Source organism: Zosterops lateralis (genome assembly GCF_965231275.1).
Source record: "Zosterops lateralis genome assembly, chromosome: 15".
Taxonomy (NCBI): Eukaryota; Metazoa; Chordata; class Aves; order Passeriformes; family Zosteropidae; genus Zosterops; species Zosterops lateralis.
The window spans coordinates 5,654,173-5,671,219 of NC_139775.1; the positions used below are offsets into that span (position 1 = coordinate 5,654,173).

General features: G+C 40.2%; 2 protein-coding genes across 2 annotated transcripts; one reads left to right on the forward strand and one right to left on the reverse strand.

Moving 5' to 3' along the window:
- The first annotated feature begins 116 nt into the window (after nt 1–116).
- AIMP2 (aminoacyl tRNA synthetase complex interacting multifunctional protein 2) lies at nt 117–3,744 on the forward strand. Its single transcript, XM_083872149.1, has 4 exons — nt 117–249; nt 1,786–1,992; nt 2,500–2,731; nt 3,223–3,744. The coding sequence occupies exons 1-4, from the start codon at nt 118–120 to the stop codon at nt 3,606–3,608; spliced, it is 957 nt and encodes a 318-aa protein (XP_083728275.1). The 5' UTR covers nt 117; the 3' UTR covers nt 3,609–3,744.
- A 187-nt stretch (nt 3,745–3,931) lies between these two features.
- On the reverse strand, nt 3,932–16,886 carry EIF2AK1 (eukaryotic translation initiation factor 2 alpha kinase 1). Its single transcript, XM_083872150.1, has 15 exons — nt 16,587–16,886; nt 16,007–16,165; nt 14,708–14,844; nt 13,972–14,003; nt 13,407–13,506; nt 12,670–12,750; nt 12,186–12,303; nt 10,561–10,612; nt 9,899–10,286; nt 8,737–8,848; nt 7,187–7,293; nt 5,391–5,511; nt 5,200–5,279; nt 4,598–4,831; nt 3,932–4,137 (listed from the first exon to the last, which is right to left on the reverse strand). Exons 1-15 carry the CDS (start codon nt 16,669–16,671, stop codon nt 4,015–4,017), a joined length of 1,929 nt encoding a protein of 642 aa, XP_083728276.1. The 5' UTR covers nt 16,672–16,886; the 3' UTR covers nt 3,932–4,014.
- Between the last annotated feature and the right edge of the window lie 161 nt (nt 16,887–17,047).

The following is a 17,047-nucleotide window of genomic DNA, read 5'->3' on the forward strand; positions in this document are numbered from 1 at the left end:
CGACCAATGGCAGGAGGGCGAACGGGAGAGCCCGCAGTCCATTGGGTGCCGCGCGTGTCAGTAACGCTCCGCTCCGCCAATGCCCGGGGAGCGGGCGGGCGCGGGGCGGGAGGCGCCATGCCCGCCATGCCCGCCATGTACGCGGTGCGGCCGCTGCACAGCGCGAGGCTGCGGGCCGAGCACCTGCCCACCTGCATGTACCCCCTGCCCAACCTGCACCGGGCCCCCGCCGCCGCTGCGCCGCCGCAGGTAGGAGCGAGGGGTTGGCGGAAAGACCCGCTCGGGCCGCGGCCCGCGGTGCTCGCCTTGGCGAGGTCAGGCGTGCGGCCGCGGGCCCGGTGTTCCCTCCGGTGAGGGCCCAGCCCCCGGTAGGGACCGGGAGGAGCCTCCGCTGCCGGAGAACTCACGGGGCCGAGTCCCGCCGCCTCAGCCCGCAGGAGGGGCCCTGGCTCCGCCTCGCCGTACGCGGCGCGTCCGAGGCTTAAATAACATAAACGTTTTCAGGAATTTCTCCGTAATGTTTTTGAAGCCTTCAGTAGTTGTCATTTTGCCTTTTGTGGGTTCTCCCGTGTGTCTCTGTGGCGGTTTTTATGTCTGAGCGGCCTTGCCGAGCTCCCGGCAGCCCCGTGAGTGCCCACAGGCCGCGCTCTGTCCTGCTGCATCATCGCTGTGCTGGCCCAGCCCGGGCTTCAGCCAGCCACACACCCTCTGTTTCTAGTCTCAATTTCTCTTGCTTTAAATAAGACAAAAATGCCAAATACTGTGTCACGTAGGTCTGGTCGAACAGCCTCTCTCCAGGGGCAAGAACGCATGGAATTCTCACAGGCCACTTGTGGCCAATTGTAGCTCGATCCCATCACGGATGTGCTGTGCCCTCACTCGGGTTGAGGGTGGAGAGACTGAGCAGGAGTAACTTTGGGGCAGAACTGAACTGGAATGCTAACGAAATGCCTTCCCATTGCAAACTAGGGAATTGTGTACTAACTAAATAACAGTCGCTTAGGAGGTCTTCCCTTGTCTTGTCTTTGAGAATATTATTTTAAGTGGATATAAAGATTTTACTTGGATACCTTGTTTATCTCTTCATCTATGGTGGTTTGGGTTTTGTTAATCCTTATTCAGGATGCTTAGAAATAGGCTATTTGAAGATTTTTCTTTAATGTTATTTTAAGCTTTTAGATTTTAAACCTGCCACAGGAATAAATTTTTCATCTTTTAAAAGAGATTGTAAGATGTGATGCTTGTGAGGTAATTGAGATGAAAAGCTGCATTGGTATTAACATGTAACAAAGCCCACAGTTTTTTTTCCCCCACTATAATTTATATTCTCAGAAACAAAGACCAAATCCATGCTGTACCGTCTATCTAAACCTGCAGGGCTTTTTACTTTTATTAACTGCCTCATTTTTCAAAGTTTCCTTGTTTGGCCACTGTACCACAAACTTATCCATCTGCTCTTCTGGGCTTAAAAAAGAACCTGACAACCTGTCTTTGATTTTTCAGTCATTGTTCACCACTTCACTGCCAACTCTGTCTGATTTTGACTGTGTTACAGAGTTTGTTGTAACTAATGGTTTAAAAAAATCTATTAAGCAGAAAGATTTCAGGAATTGATTAAATACACCATCTCACCACACTCATACACAGACAAGAGGCAAACTGATAGACATAAGCCCACGATATTCACAATGGTCTGGCTATTTCAAGGGGTTTAAGTCTTTCAAAACTTAATGTTAAGTGAGTTGAGTGAACGTTAACATGGCCTTGTTTTTTCCTCTCCTGTAGGAAGAGGTTGACCCATCACTTCAAGCACTTGAATCCCGCCAGGAAGAGATTCTGAAGCGCTTGTATGAACTGAAGAGTGCTGTGGATGGGCTCTCCAAGATGATACAAACCCCAGATGCTGACTTTGATGTAACAAATATCATTCAAACTGATGAATTTTCTCCTTTGACAACAAATGGAGCAGATTTAGATCTGATGCTTGGAAAGGTGAGTTTAGTTGAGCAGTTACATTGGTAGGTACTTTCTTTACATTCAGTTTTCAGGGTTGGAAGGGGGGGCATTAAAACCTGGGACACTCAGAACTCAATATACAACCTACAATTACCATTTCATTTTGGCCATCCAGATTATAGATACAAACATTTATAAATACTAGTTCTATGTATGCTCATTTGGATATAATTTCAAGTGAGAATAGTTAATTTAGAAACAGTTGGTTTCTTGTTTGTTACTAAACTGGAAACTTTAACATTGGTTCATCTTGGAGTAGGATTTACCTCAGTCATGTCCTTGAATTACATGTCAAGGAAGGAAGGTGTTTAAAGGTCTACAAAAGTTTTAAATATCCAAGCTTGAATTTATTTACTTCAATATTGTTAGAATTTCAGATATACACATGCATGACTGTGTACATTTTGGTGTCAAATGAGAGCAATAATTACGAGTATGATCTGGAATGTGTCTTATCTCCTGAATGTTTTACTTTCCATTCAGGATTATGGTGCCCTGAAAGATGTTGTCATCAATGCAAATCCTTCTCTACCTCCACTGTCACTGTTAGTGATACACAGTCTGCTTTGTGAACGGTACAAAATATTATCAGCTGTTCACACACATTCATCAGTGAAAAGTGTGCCAGAAAACCTCCTGAAATGCTTTGGAGAGCAGACTAAGAAGAAGCCACGTCACGAGTATCAGTTGGGCTTTACTCTGATTTGGAAGGATGGTAAGAATGAAATTTGTAGATCAGTACTTTACAATAGGTGAGAAAATGAAACTTGTGCTATAAGCCCTTGCACAGATGCAAGATGCCTTGGTGTCCCTGTGCTGACATATGGGGATGAAGAAGCAGAAAATATTTTTGTTCTCTTTTCATAGCTGTGAACCATGGTGGGCCAGAAGAGGAAGATTTTTGTTTATACTTACTACTGTTAAATTATGCATGGCGTTGACAGGGTTGCTTGTACCCTCAGGATTATTTTTAATAAAAATGTTTTTCAGTTTCTACAAATAAGGTGCTAGAAGAGAAATTAGGGAGGAGATTTGGCTGAGTTTTTAAAAAAGTGATTCTTTTATCCCACAAGACCAAAATCTTCATCAGGTTAATGATATTAACAGTGGTGCTGGCACCACAAATGTACATTGTGGAATTACCATTCTAGTTAACTTCTTTGCTATGTTGTATTCACCTTTTTTTTTTTCTTCTGTTAATTTCAGTTCCCAAACCCCAGATGAAGTTTAGCATTCAAACCATGTGCCCTATAGAAGGAGAGGGGAACATCGCTCGATTTCTCTTTTCCCTGTTTGGGCAGAAGTACAATGCAGTTACCTCAACTCTGATCGACAGCTGGGTGGACACAGCCCTCTTCCAGCTGAAAGAGGGCAGCAGCAAGGAGAGAGGGGCAGTGCTGCGCTCCATGAACGCGGCTCTGGGCAAGAGCTCGTGGCTGGTGGGCAGTGAACTGACGGTGGCCGATGTGGTGGCGTGGTGCGCGCTGCAGCAGACGGGTGCCGCCAACACCGCCCCAGCCAACGTGCAGAAGTGGATGAAATCCTGTGAGAACCTGGCACCTTTCAGCTCTGTGATGAAGCTGCTCAAGTGAGCCTCTACCCTTCATCGTGATGTTGTTTTAATCTTATTCCACCTCATGCCTGCTGTAATGTTTGAGTCTTTTCTGAGATGTATTTTAGGTATTACAGTTGGACAGAATCCTAAAATAATAAAAGCGTTACAGCTGCCTTTTGGGTGTGACCTGCCTTTTTTGTAACTCTTGTGTAACATGTTTGGTCAATGTCGAAGGTATGTTAATTAATCCTATGTAAATATAAGCTGTGCTCTTAATTTTTCCACTGCAACGTGATTCCTTTCTCAGTAGCCTTTGGTCAAGACAAAAGGATAAATATCTTTTAAGAACAGATGGCCAAATTAAAATGCATTGAAATGTTTTATGTAAAAAAAGAAATATTTTATATAACTTAACACACAATTGAGGTTAGTTCTTCCTGTACTTAAACAGGAGAGCCTACTCTTGTTTGTTCATCTTGCTCTTCAGAAAGCAGTCTTATTGTCTCCCTCAGCTTCTCTATTTCTTCTTCTTGCTGTCTCACCTTCTGTTGGAGGTTAGAAATAACCTGAAAATAAGAGTCAGTTTACTTCATTTACAGCTAAGCAAGGATAAAGCCTTACCGACCTACTCAGATTGTGTTTGCAATCCACTACAGACACAATGCAGCAGCACTCAGCTCTTCTGCATTTTTGGTACTACAAAGTTAATCTGCAAAGCAGTGGGGCACAGAAAGGAAAAATGATTAGAAGAATCTGCAGATGTGGTGAAAAGCTTTGAAAGCTTTAAAAATACCTCTCAACTGTACAGTTTTCAGAAAGTTGCCTAAAGTTAATGACCAGCTATCTCATTGCAGAGACACCAGAAATAATACAGTGGCCTAAATACTGTAATTGGAAAAAGAGTCTTAGAAGGAACGTGTGATTTAGTTCAAAGCCAAACAAACGTAATACAGGCAGGGATACAAAGGGCATTTCCTTTTTGTGTTCCTTTAGGCTGTAAGGGCTGGGGTTACTGGCAGGAGTTACCTGGTCTGTGGTGTGGAAGAGTTCACTGTCCCGAAGCTGAGGCGCTGTTGGGCGTTCTGCAGCTCTGGGGCTGGTGAGGAGTTTCACGTACTTGGCCTGAGTGGGCCATTGCTTGTGGAAAGCATGAGGAATTTGGCCAGTCCTTAAACGTGTAAGAACTTCTGTTCTTTCCATTTCTGTTCCAAATGGGTGGAAGAGTTCCAGCAGGATAACACCCATGCTGTACATGTCTGACTGTTAATGGGATGAAGAGAAAATTCTGGGATAACTGCTATTTTAACTTAGTGGGCTTCTTTTTCTCATAAAATCATGGTATGAAAAATTTCATAACAAGTTTCATGATGATATGAAGAGTATCATGACACTACTTAAAGGACCCAAATTCAAATCTATATACATTCTCAGCATATTAAAAATAAAAGTTTTGCTTTAAGAGCAAATGAGAAGGCAAAGTTGAAATTCATGTTTCAACAAAAACACTAGGAGTCACAGTAGGAAGACTATTTATGTATTTATCAAATATGTATTTGCCTGTTGAAAGGCTTGATTTATTTCTATTATCTATTGTGTTAATAGAGGAAAGAAGAAACAAAGTTCTCTACCTTGAAATCATAGTGAGATCCCTGCAGCTGTTCTGGTGATGCATAGAGGCAGGTCCCCACTCCTGAAGTATGTGCCAGTCCTTTGAAGGGCAATTGAGACTTACTAAGTGTTGTTACCCTTAGTAACAGTTTAATGATTTTAATACCAAAGAAACTTAAACATTGAAACCCATTACACTTTCTTCTCTTACCATTTATCCTTTCTGTCTGAAACCACTGGTCTGTATCATCCCAAAGAAGGTCTTTGCAGGCTAATCCAAAGTCACCTATTTTTACCTGATGATCTGATCCATGTAGAAAGATATTTCTAGGCTGCAAATGAAGACAGAATACAATTTAAAAATATGTCTATATAAAGAATTGCAGAATTTCAGCTGTTTTGAAGTCTATAAAATCCAGTATTTCACAGATATAAGATGATTATTTAACATTTTTTAGTAGTGGGAGAGAAAAAATAGTCATTGCTGATACCAAATCATGTGCTAGCAATACCATTTGGGCCAAAGGACCACATACCTAGAAGGATCTAGAAAAAAAGGAAGAAAAGCAAAACAGAAAAAAACTCTAGATTTAGTGAAAAGATAAAGTACTTTTTTTGTCCCCAACAGAAACTGGGAAATTTGCAGAACAGTAAACAGGAACAGGAAGAGTGGACAGTAAATTTGACCAACTGATGTAGCAGGAAGGATGACTAAATATCATTGGGCTAGACAATACAAACCAAAATACATTTTTCTGTTTGATAAGCAGCTGCAATATGCTAATTAGTTCTGGGAAGCTGCTATGAAAAAAAAAAAAAAGCCACATTATGACAGTCTTTAGAGCTCTGACACAGAAAACTGAAACAGTTTTTATCCATACATTTTGGTTATAGGACCACTAAGAAGGAGAAATGCAGGCATTATGTATCTCCAAACATCTCCCCACTTGCTCAGGTGGCACAAAGGAAATAGTTGGTCTTTTATTAGTGTATAAAGCAGATGTGAATAGTTTAATAAGAGATGAGCAATCTCCATTATTTTCCTTTACTCAATGCAGATCAAATTAAAAAGATGCAGCAGTGTTGAACAAGTTGCTAGGCTTCTTATATCCACTGAAGTACAAACATATCCAGGAGACCCACCCACTGGGCTTCTGTTCTCAGAAATTCACATGCTGAAAGACTTCCTTAGAATATTATCCCAGAAATAACGAGTTTTGCTAGGTATCTGCAAGGTTACCATTAGAAGAATATATGCTGAAAACCATGAGAACTGGCTCAAAACCAGGTTTACAATAACTGTATGGAATTCTGGAATTCATTATATAACTATCAGACTTTGGACAGTAAGGCCGTGATGATGCTAAATGGGAAGGCAAACCGAAAAACGGTTCACCCTGAAACATCTGACAGAAAAATGAAAATTAATCCAGAGTAAAGATTGTGTGATTTTAAGTAGTTCCAAGCTTCCATATGTGAAGTTTTAATAATCATGATTTCTTCATACAGCTGCTGTATCAGACGCAGAAAACCTGATTAGGAAGCAAAGTAGGAAAACACACATTCACTTCTTTGCTATTCAGGTCTATCAGTAAGCAAGCAACCAAAATATACTTTCAAAAGCTAACTGTATGCAGTTAGCAAACTGAGGTGTAGCCAAGGGCTTTGTTTGTTTTTGTAATTAAGTTCCTGCCCTGGTTAAGGAAAGACTGAGACAAAAGAAAACCAATCTGACCATGCCTGTTTCTGACAGGAAAATGGCTTCAAAGGAGAGAACACCTCCAGAGCTTAAAATCCACTTGTTAGTCAGTGTACCTGAGTACTATGCTGATAGTAAAGAAAGTATGATCCTGCTATAGAGGAGATCGTGTATTTTTTCATATGTAACAACTAAATTCTTAAGAGCCCAGGTCATCTCTATGAAAACAACTATTCTCTCTGTTCATTCTCCCATAATGTCAATTGTCTTTGTTTTCTTCAACACAAGCAGTAATTTAATGAACTTACTTTAATGTCTCGATGCATCACTCCCATGCTGTGGATGTAGCAAACTCCTTCTACTATCTCCTGGAAAATCTTCATTGTCCAGTGAACATCCACGAGATGGTATGGACCTTAAAGCAATTTAAATTATTTCAGCTAGTTTTACTGAGTTATGTAAGATTATGATGGTATGTCTTGTTGAATTCTGCTGTGGAATAAATTTTTTAACAGAATGAGTGTATTTTAAATATGGATTTTGCCATGCTTCTCTCAAAATAGTATTTTTGAATCAGCAAAAAGTCACTAACCACAAAATTCCAAAAAGGAAAGTTCAGGGAACAGGAGCATATGTTTTCCTCAAAAGATTTTTCCAAACCCCATCAGATAATTATTTGATTACAAATTTAACAAACTCTACTTTCATGTAAGTCTTGACCTAGCATGAAAAATATAGTTCCAGATAAAATCATACTAATTTATGTAGTGACATGCTGTCTGTATTGCTTTACACTCTTTTTGTTTTGTTCCTAATCCTTCTGCTGCTGTGCTACCCTCTGAAATTCCTCAATCTCCTCTGGCTGTAGCTGTCCTAAATAAACTTAGCACCTCCTTGTTTTGACCTCATATTACTATTTTATTAAACTACTTTGTCTCTGTGCTCTAATGACCCCTATTTAATGTGTCTTTTTGAACACTCACATTTACTCACATTTGGATTTCTATTTCTTCATGTCTAACCTATGGTAACATTCACCTTTTCCATAAAAATGTGTGAAAACAGCATTTTGCAAGCTCAAATGCCATCATAATTCTGTCATTTCCTGACCAGGAACATCAACTTTTAGCTCATGAAAGCTAAAAGATTATGATTACAGGAGAGATTAGTGGAAGTCAGCTGACAGTAAACCTGTCTATATGAATGAAAAGAACAGATTTACCTTAATAGTGGTTAAAACAAAGATAAAACATTAATCACACATTTTGTTTTACAACCTGATGTTCATATGCTGCTTTTATACACCCACCCCAGAGAATGGAACATGTCTCTACTGCTTTAAGAGCATTGGATTTGTTATTGCAAATGTCAACAGTTACTGATGACTGGTTGGTAGGAGGGCAGGAGAACCCCCTGGTCATTCAGAAAAAAAGCCAATGTTACATTCTTTAACCTATTACAAATTAACCTTTCTGGATCAAATTATGTAATTGTATTTTCTGCAGCAGATAAATTAGCCTTTAACCAGCTTTCTGAGAAGCAGCAGATACTGTCAATAAAAAAATCTGTTTCAAATAAGCAGTATTGCCCAGACACTGAACTCCCCTGGTAACAACTATGCCTCGGGCATTCAGTCATTGCTTTTTTAAGAGCTGTCTAAAACTCAAGAATTCAAATTCTTTTACCAACATCTATCATGCAAAAATTCAATACAATCTCCTACTTCACTAAGTGAATAAGGAATTTAATGAAGATCTGTATTATAAGCTGCTGAAGTAAAATAAAATTTAACTGTACTTCAAATTATCAAAAAAAGAATTATTTGCTTTACGATGAATAAGACAGTGATGAATCTTACTAGAAGTGTCCTCTGATTTCTTGTTGTATCTCTTATTACGGTCAGCAATCCAATCCCACAAAGATATTTCACACAATTGCATTTGTATATGAAGCATCAAATGATACTCCACCTAACAGAAAAATAATGGTCCATAATTTTGCCATTGTAACATGAACAGTATTTCCTACTTATTTTCTTTACAGCAAATAACCCCCAAATTTATTACACAAAAAACCCCTCCAAAAACAGGTTCCAAAAGGACATCAAGTATAGTATTAGTAATCTATTGCACTCAAGAAGCAGATGCAACAATGCTATCTAGTTTTGGGGAGTTTTTTGCTTGTTTCTCAAATTTTAATAATTGTTATATGATAAATGCTAACGAAACTACCAGGTGTGTCTAATATTTAAATTAGAGTTTGAAACCCTCTAGAAATACTAAACAGAGGTTTATTCCAGCTTAATCAATATAAAATAGCAGAAAAAAAATCAACTTCTTGATACAGCATTTTACAGAATCACAGAATTGTTTAGGTTGGAAAAAGACCTTTGAGTCCAACTGTTTGATTTATTACCATGAATATACAGCTCAGTTTCCAGTAATGAACGAGTTCATCTGACAACCTGGACACCTTTAAAACTGGCTTTCTTGCTAGAGGGAACTCCAAGTGAAAGCATAAGCTTGGAGCATTCCAGAGCTGCTTGTGTTAAATAAAACAGATCAGTGGTATGGTGTAAATAACAACAAGGTTTTAGAAGCACAAATGCTTCCCTGCTTGAATCTGCTTTTATCTCTTTCCCATATACTCCTACACTGCATGGGCACCACATGACATACCAAGACACTTTCATCATCATTTTCATTAGTGAAAGCTAAAGATTTTCAATTTTGATGGGGCTGTTTAATGCAGCAGTAGCACTTTTTATTCATGCAGGTACTTTGAAAGGATTCAAGATGCCTAATACATGGCAAGTTCCTCATAGATGCTGAGCTTTGCCAGCTCCTCTGGTCAGCTTCCTTGGAATGATGTTACCCACTTAAGTAAAAATAGTCTGAACTTTCGGCACTACTTGCAGTCATTCTCTTCTTTTAAATTTATTGTTATGAATCATTCATTTCCACTATCTACTGAACTACTTTAAAAACAACACAAAAATTAGGGAGCAGATAAGTATTTACCTCAAACTCTCCACAGAGTGCTACCTCATTTTTGGAGCATACTTCAGTGCAGGACTTGCTTTCAGAGCAGAACTCACTTTCAGTGCTAGCACCTGGATCCAGACTGGAATGAGGTCCCCGTGTTGGATGATTGTCCGCATCAGTTGATAAATTGTAAATATTATTTACAAAGCCCTCTTGTTGTTCCATGGATAATTCACATTTATTTGATCTCACACACTCTTTGCTCTCACTGTTTGAGAAGTCATTCCTTGCATCCATATTCTGCACTGATTCTCTACGCATATTTTTAAGACTGGTACTGTCACAGGACTTCTTTTCTTGTGAGGTAAGGTCAGCAAAGATAATTGAACTACCACTTTCCACACTCTGGATGCGACAGTGATCACTGAAAATAACAAAGGGAGAGAAATCCAAATAACTACACAGTTTCATACCATCTACTTGTGAAACACCATACTGATTTTTTTTTCCCCAATCGCAAAGAGCACTCTCAAGTAAGAGTTCAGCTGCTTCCCCACTAAAACTCCAGGATTACATAACTGTCAGTGCAGGCTCCAGCTCATTTAATACTTTCTACCAGAAGGGATCTTGGACAGCTGTCCAGACAGCTGAAGATAAAGTTTAATATATCTGTTACTACTGAGATTAGTAATACTCACTTGCTACTCTCTTGCTCCAAAAATAACGGTTGCAATTCCATTATTGTTTCATCTGTTGGATGAAGAGATAAATATGGTATTTCATGAAGCAAAGAACGTATCCATGTGTTTACTAAAAATTACCACTTAAGCTAGAGCACCTCACTGAATTTAACTTTGTTACCTGTGGATAGCTCTAGATTACCTGTATTTCTGCTGCTGCAAAAGGGGCTTGTTAAGTCTATTAAGAAGCTACCACCCTAGTATGTATTTTATTTACCTTTAAGTGAAAAGAAAATATGTGTTGTACAAAGTCATTAAAAGGGTTGTACTGGCTTTTCTTAGATATTTACTTAGACTTCATCTTTCAGAAGACAGTCTGTTCAAAGTAAGGGTTTACAATGTATAAAAGTAACACACAGTTAAAGAAGCAGCTCCACAAGGCATCACCCGTCACATCACACTGCTGCTGTTTTGAAGACACTTGATATCTTAGAAATAATTGTCATTAAAATTGCATTTTTAGATGAAAAAGCTGTTTTAGCATACAGAAGCAAATATAAAACACCAATTTTGTAAGACAAGGAAAACCATTAAGTACCACTGAAGCTACCTATAGATTTCATTATACACTTCCATTACCACCATTAAATACTTATGAAGGGCTCCCAGCATTAAACAATTGCTTTCCTTGAGATTCTCTGGATCATTGGTTAAAAAGTTTTGGCTGTTTTACTCTACTGTCAACTTCCTATGCATTTTCTTTTGTGTTTATGGCTGGATGGGCATCAAGTCAGTGACTTGGAAAGCAATAAAGTCATACAGAGCATAACCAAACCTCCCACTAAGAGAGGATCAAAAGATTTAATTGCTAAAGGCATTCCAGGAAAGGACTAGAAAGGGACCAACGGATTCGGGTTACAAAGAGACCAAAGGACCAAGCATGCAAAGATCTGAGAACAAAGAACCTAAAGAGAAAAACAGAGAAGGTGTAAAATGAACACAGAACTAGATAAATTCTCAACAGTTACAGACAGTAGCTGATACACAAAAAATTCCAACTGATCTGTCAGTGCAGGACTATGAACACGACTCAGCAAATTTAAAAAGTCTAACGTGGAAAGCAAAATGAAGATATTTATCATTCAAAGTGTGTATTTCCAGGTTCTTTCAGTTTTTCTTAGATCTTTTCCAGATCCAAAGAGAAGCATACTGGGATGCTTATTCTAGTTTTGCTACATCTCTGAGGCTTCAAAACATAGCTGCAAATTTGTGGGGTGTTTGCCCTTTTCATCATTTCCCCCCCCACAATATCTGAGGTGGCTCATTCTTCAGCATTCATTCTTCTCATCAACTCACTACTTCCTGCATTAAAAGGTTTTCACTGCATTTCACTGACCATCACATAACTTTTAAATCCTCCTCGTGTCTTACCACAAGTAAAGCTAATATTTCCACAGTTCCAAATTAATCATTAAGTAACTGATAAATTATTTGGTAAGGAGGAATTGAGTGAAGGACCTGGTGATCACCTGTGATTTCTTTCAGTTCTTTTAAGGAGGGGAAAAAAATAGTGATTTTATCAGAGAAGTAATATTCTCCTGACAATAACAGTACAGAGGTTACAAGATGCAAGCAAGAATTACACAATGAACTGTACTTTCCTTTTGGATGTACTGTTTGAACTTGCTCCATCCAAGCAGTGTGATAGCCTACAATATTGGGATGCTGCAGCCCAGCCAGCACTTTGACTTCTCGCAGCACCTAAAAAGATCAAAAAACCCACAGTGTAACACTCCTTTATTCTGAGTGCTTAGTAAACATGAAAGATAACAAAAAGTAAGTTTCTTAGAGAGAAAGAAGAGGTGAAATTGTTACAGTAACGGAAAAAAAATTAAAGCTTTAAAACAAATTGACTTTCACCATTGCAGAAATTATCAAATTCAAGTAATTAATACAGTTCTTTTAATGGACTTTAATGCATCTCATTTATTTTTTTCTACTAGGTATTGATAGACTCAAACCTTTAGAAATTTAGAATGCATAAAAAATTATATTAGCTACATTAATAAATTAGAACAGAATAAGCGACAGAGGAGTTAAAACAGGGACAAAATATAGGAAGAATACCTTCATGCAATCTCTTCTTATGGCCTTCTTAATTTTAATTTTTTTAATAGCATAGAACTGACCATCTAACTTGTTTCTGACCTGAAAACAATTACAATAGGAGAAAATCAGAATGTTAATGTGCTTGGATTAATTAAATCCTTTCAAACTCACTATTTTCTAAAATGTTATTTCTGCACCCCATTCCTATGGAGTATCACCTGTATCAGGGAATGAAACTGGGATTAGTCCCCTGCTCTCATCCAGGGACAGGATAGGTCCTGAAAACTGCTTAACGGGTCCTCAATAAATATGTGAGACCACATTTGTCATTTCCACGCGGCACCTCACGGGAGTGTTAACACAACTCAACATTGGCTTGGACAGCTGATGTTCATACTGAGGCTCATGTTTTAAAAGCAGCCACAACTAAAGCATTGGGGTGTGCATATCAATCAGTTCCAATGCTGTTTAAAGTCAATATATCCTAATACTTCACATGTCAAATAAGGAGTTTTCGTTCCCTTTAAAAGGGTCAAAATACACAAAGTAAAACATCTGTTATATCCCGCTTCTGACAAACAAAACTTATTACAACTGAGCAGCTTCTGAAATGAAACACCAACTTTCTTCTAAGGTACAGATTTGCACCTCTTCTATTCAAAAAACATTTGGCAGTAAAGCTGAAACAGTAACTCCATATTCCAATGAAAAACTAGATATAAACAGAGCAGTTTTATATGGGAAGTAATGAATACCTTGTACACTTTGCCATATCCTCCTCTTCCTAGCCTTGCAACCTCCTCAAATTCATTCAAGTATCGTGAAGTCTGTGCTTCAAAGAGAACTTCTTTTTCCCTAATTGAGAAAAGTTAGGCTGCATTAAACTAAATGACAACTTACAAATAAGATACAGCTGTACATGTTCTAAAAATATTATTCATGCTATGAAAAGAAGAAGAGAGAACTTTGGCATCACCATAATGTACCAGCCTGAGGTTCAGTGAATACTGAAGACCAGCAGACTGCAAGAGCATGCACATGTGCTACAAATCCATACCCTGTTTTAACACAGGTGTTCAGATTGTTTCTTTTACATTGGTGCCTGATAAATCTTGAATTCCTGAACAGTGGCACTGACTGCGAGAGTTGTACTGAAGAACAAATTATCACCACATCATTCTGAGACTTTGCAGAAACCTTTACCTTTTTTCTATGTTTCAGAGTCAAAATATGAAACGCAGTATTAATTAAATTCAGAGTGGAGCACAGAACTTTAGGGAAGGAGTTAATTTAGTATTTCTACATGCTTTGAATACATACCCAATTGCAAGAGACTCTCCATTATCAAGTTCCTACGAAACAACAAAATCCAGCATAAAAACGTGACATATATAAAGAATAACATGTCCGCTGCGCCAGTGGCACACACAGCTTCATCAAAACAGAAACTGCAACCTCCTTCTTGGAAGAAAATGAGGTTACTGACAGCCATTCACATGTTGCAGAGAGCTTCAGCAAATTAAAGTATTATTATCTCACTGGTAATCTGTTAACGTCTCTCTGCTGGGGAGATTACTGCCCTTTTAGAGTTCTTCTGGCAAAGAGGATAAAATGAGGGCTCTAAAATGTGTTTAAAACAAAATTAATTAGCTTAGTTCAAGCAGCAAGATAAGCAAACAGGTCTGATTCAATCTAAAGTACAAGTACACAAACTACACCCTCTACTAATATAAATATGAAAGTGTTAGCATAACCAACAGTTAAAAGTTGAAAATGGATGTCTGTCAAAAAAAGCTGTAGCAATACTTACACCTTGCAATAAACACCTTACCTTTGTTTATAACCATTTAACTTGTTTTATTACTACTATTTAATAAGTGGCTTCACTTGATGGCTTCAAAAACTGGTTTGCACCTATACAACCAGAGCATGCCATCCCAAACAGCTAAGGAGTTATTTTGTGTAATTATTAAAAAGACCCAATCCAATATTAAAATCGCCCCCAAACAAAAGCTCCTTATTGCAGAGGTTGCCAAAGACATGTAACAGAGCTTACCCCGTTAAGTATTTGTTGATTAGCTGCTTTCATCAATTCAGTAATGGCTCTGTTGTGCTGCAGTCTTACAGTACTGAATTCATCACAAAAAACAAAAGGGGAGAGTAAACCCGTTCTCGTGAAAGTCTGACGAAGAACTGCACAAAGGAAGAGAAAGGTCAGAAAAGCATTAAATAAAGCCAGCCGTTAAGACCACATACAATTTTTAAACAAGAAATCTTATTTGAAAGATAACGTGTCTTAAAAACTGAACAATCCCTCCTACCCTAATGCTGTTCCCCTACTCTTAGCAATTAAAACTAATTCAATCCAAACTAGAGCTGCTCTATGGGAATCCCTTCACATAATACAATTAGTTGCCATGACTTCCAGGGTCACAACTGCATCTCCTCTTCTTCTTCACTTCAGCAGATGAGTTACACAAACATCCACTCATTCATTTGTGGTTTACTTTTGGACTAATTTTGATCAGCGAAAAGAAAAATTCAAAGCGGGTTCACAATTATGAGGATGCATTTATAATCAAAAGCAGTAATGTCAAGATTTTCTTGTTCCCATCCAAACCCACACACTTGTGCACATACTCATAACAGAGGATGAAGTTGTTCCCTTCCACCACCTCACCTTTCTCATTTGGAGTCAAACAACAGCTCATAAATGCTGGCGATGGGTGCAACTGTGCAATGACTCTACAGTCATGTAAAAATTAAGGACAAAACCCATATATATGCGTTGTTAAATGCACTAAGTACATGCCTAAATGAACAAAATACCCATGATAAGTCATGTATCAAGAAGATATTTTAAAATAAGTTACACTTCACACTTAAAATTGCAAATTCCCTGAATGATATCAAGGGACTTCATGGCAAAATAAAGAACTTGTAAAGTTATTTACTTGGATTTTCACAGAATATAATTTTGAAGTATTTAGTAAAGACTCTACTGCAACTGTTTCTTGGTAAATACTTTATTAAATTCCTCTTCTACCAGCATTTTTAGATCACAACAGTAATATAATTTACCCTGCTGTCCTTCTCTCAATGCAACTCACATGATCTAGCTGGAACAGAGCTGTCTGATCCTTACATCTACAGCAATATTCTGTTACTGTTTTCAAAAATAAGACAAGTTGTCATTGCCAATTTAGTTGATTTAAGGTATTCAGAATCATTCTTGTCCCAGTGGGATGAAACCTACAGCTTTATATTGATATTACACTGTAACTCTGCACAGAAAGCTCTGGTACATATTGCAGTTTGGCAGTTTGAGAGCCAGGAATGAATTCCTCTTACTGACTTCGGAACAAGCCCCTGGAGTGAACAGGGTTGTGCGTGTACATGTGACAGAGATGCTCCAGCAGTGATACGAGCAGCAGCTGGTTCTGGATGGTCGAAGTGAACTTCACGAATTTTTGCGACCCGTTTGCAACCCGCAGCTCCGCCGGCACATCCGATTCTGGAAGAGGACAGTCAGACAAACGAGCTTAGGTCTCAGTACACATCTATTTGCTTAAACATCAAAACAACGTACAGCCAGCCACACACCTTCAACACGACCGCGGCTCACGGAGGCAGCACCCGAGCTGCCACTGAGCGAGTAGCCTAAGAGGCTAATTAGGGAGCTAATTAATTTTTTTAAGTGTAGAGGGAAAGCAGCCAGGCGGGGAGGCCGAGGCGCCCCGTGCTGGAGGCCTGGGGCAGGGCGCTCCCGCTCTTGCATCACCCCCGCGGCCGCCTCAGAGCGCGGGGGGAAGAGGACGGCAGGAGGAGGGCGGCACTTCTGCCCTGCTCCCCTCCTCTGCCCTGCTCCCCTCCTTGCCGGCCGGGGGAAAGGGCGATTTCCCCGTTGGCCCGCAGGGCCGCCCAGCACCGCTTACCGTCGAAGCGCGGCTCCGAGCTCTCCTCAGGGAACTCGATGGCGGGCACGGGGCCCCTCAGGGCCGCGGCCCTCCCGCCCCTCATGTGCCGCCTGCCCCCCTCGGGCGGCTCCGGGGCCCGGGCCAGCCTTTATGGCCGCTCTTTGGGCGCGGCGCGATAAGAATGAACCAGAGGGATGAACCCGAGAGGGGAACCTTCGGCCGGGAGGCGGGGACGAGCTGGTACCGGAGGTTTGCGGCGGGAAGCGGAGCGTCCCCTCCCCTCGCTCCGCTCCGCCCGGGCCCGGCCCCGCCCGCAGCCCACGGACCCCGCGCCGGGCCGGGGGCGCCGAGCCCCCTCTAGCGGCTCCCGGCCGCGGCACAGGGGCGGTGCCGGTCCCCGTGTGACCCGGAGGCGCTCGCTGTTCCCCCCGCCGCCGCCGCCGCCTCCTCTCCTCCCCCCGCCCGCCCGCCTGCCCGGC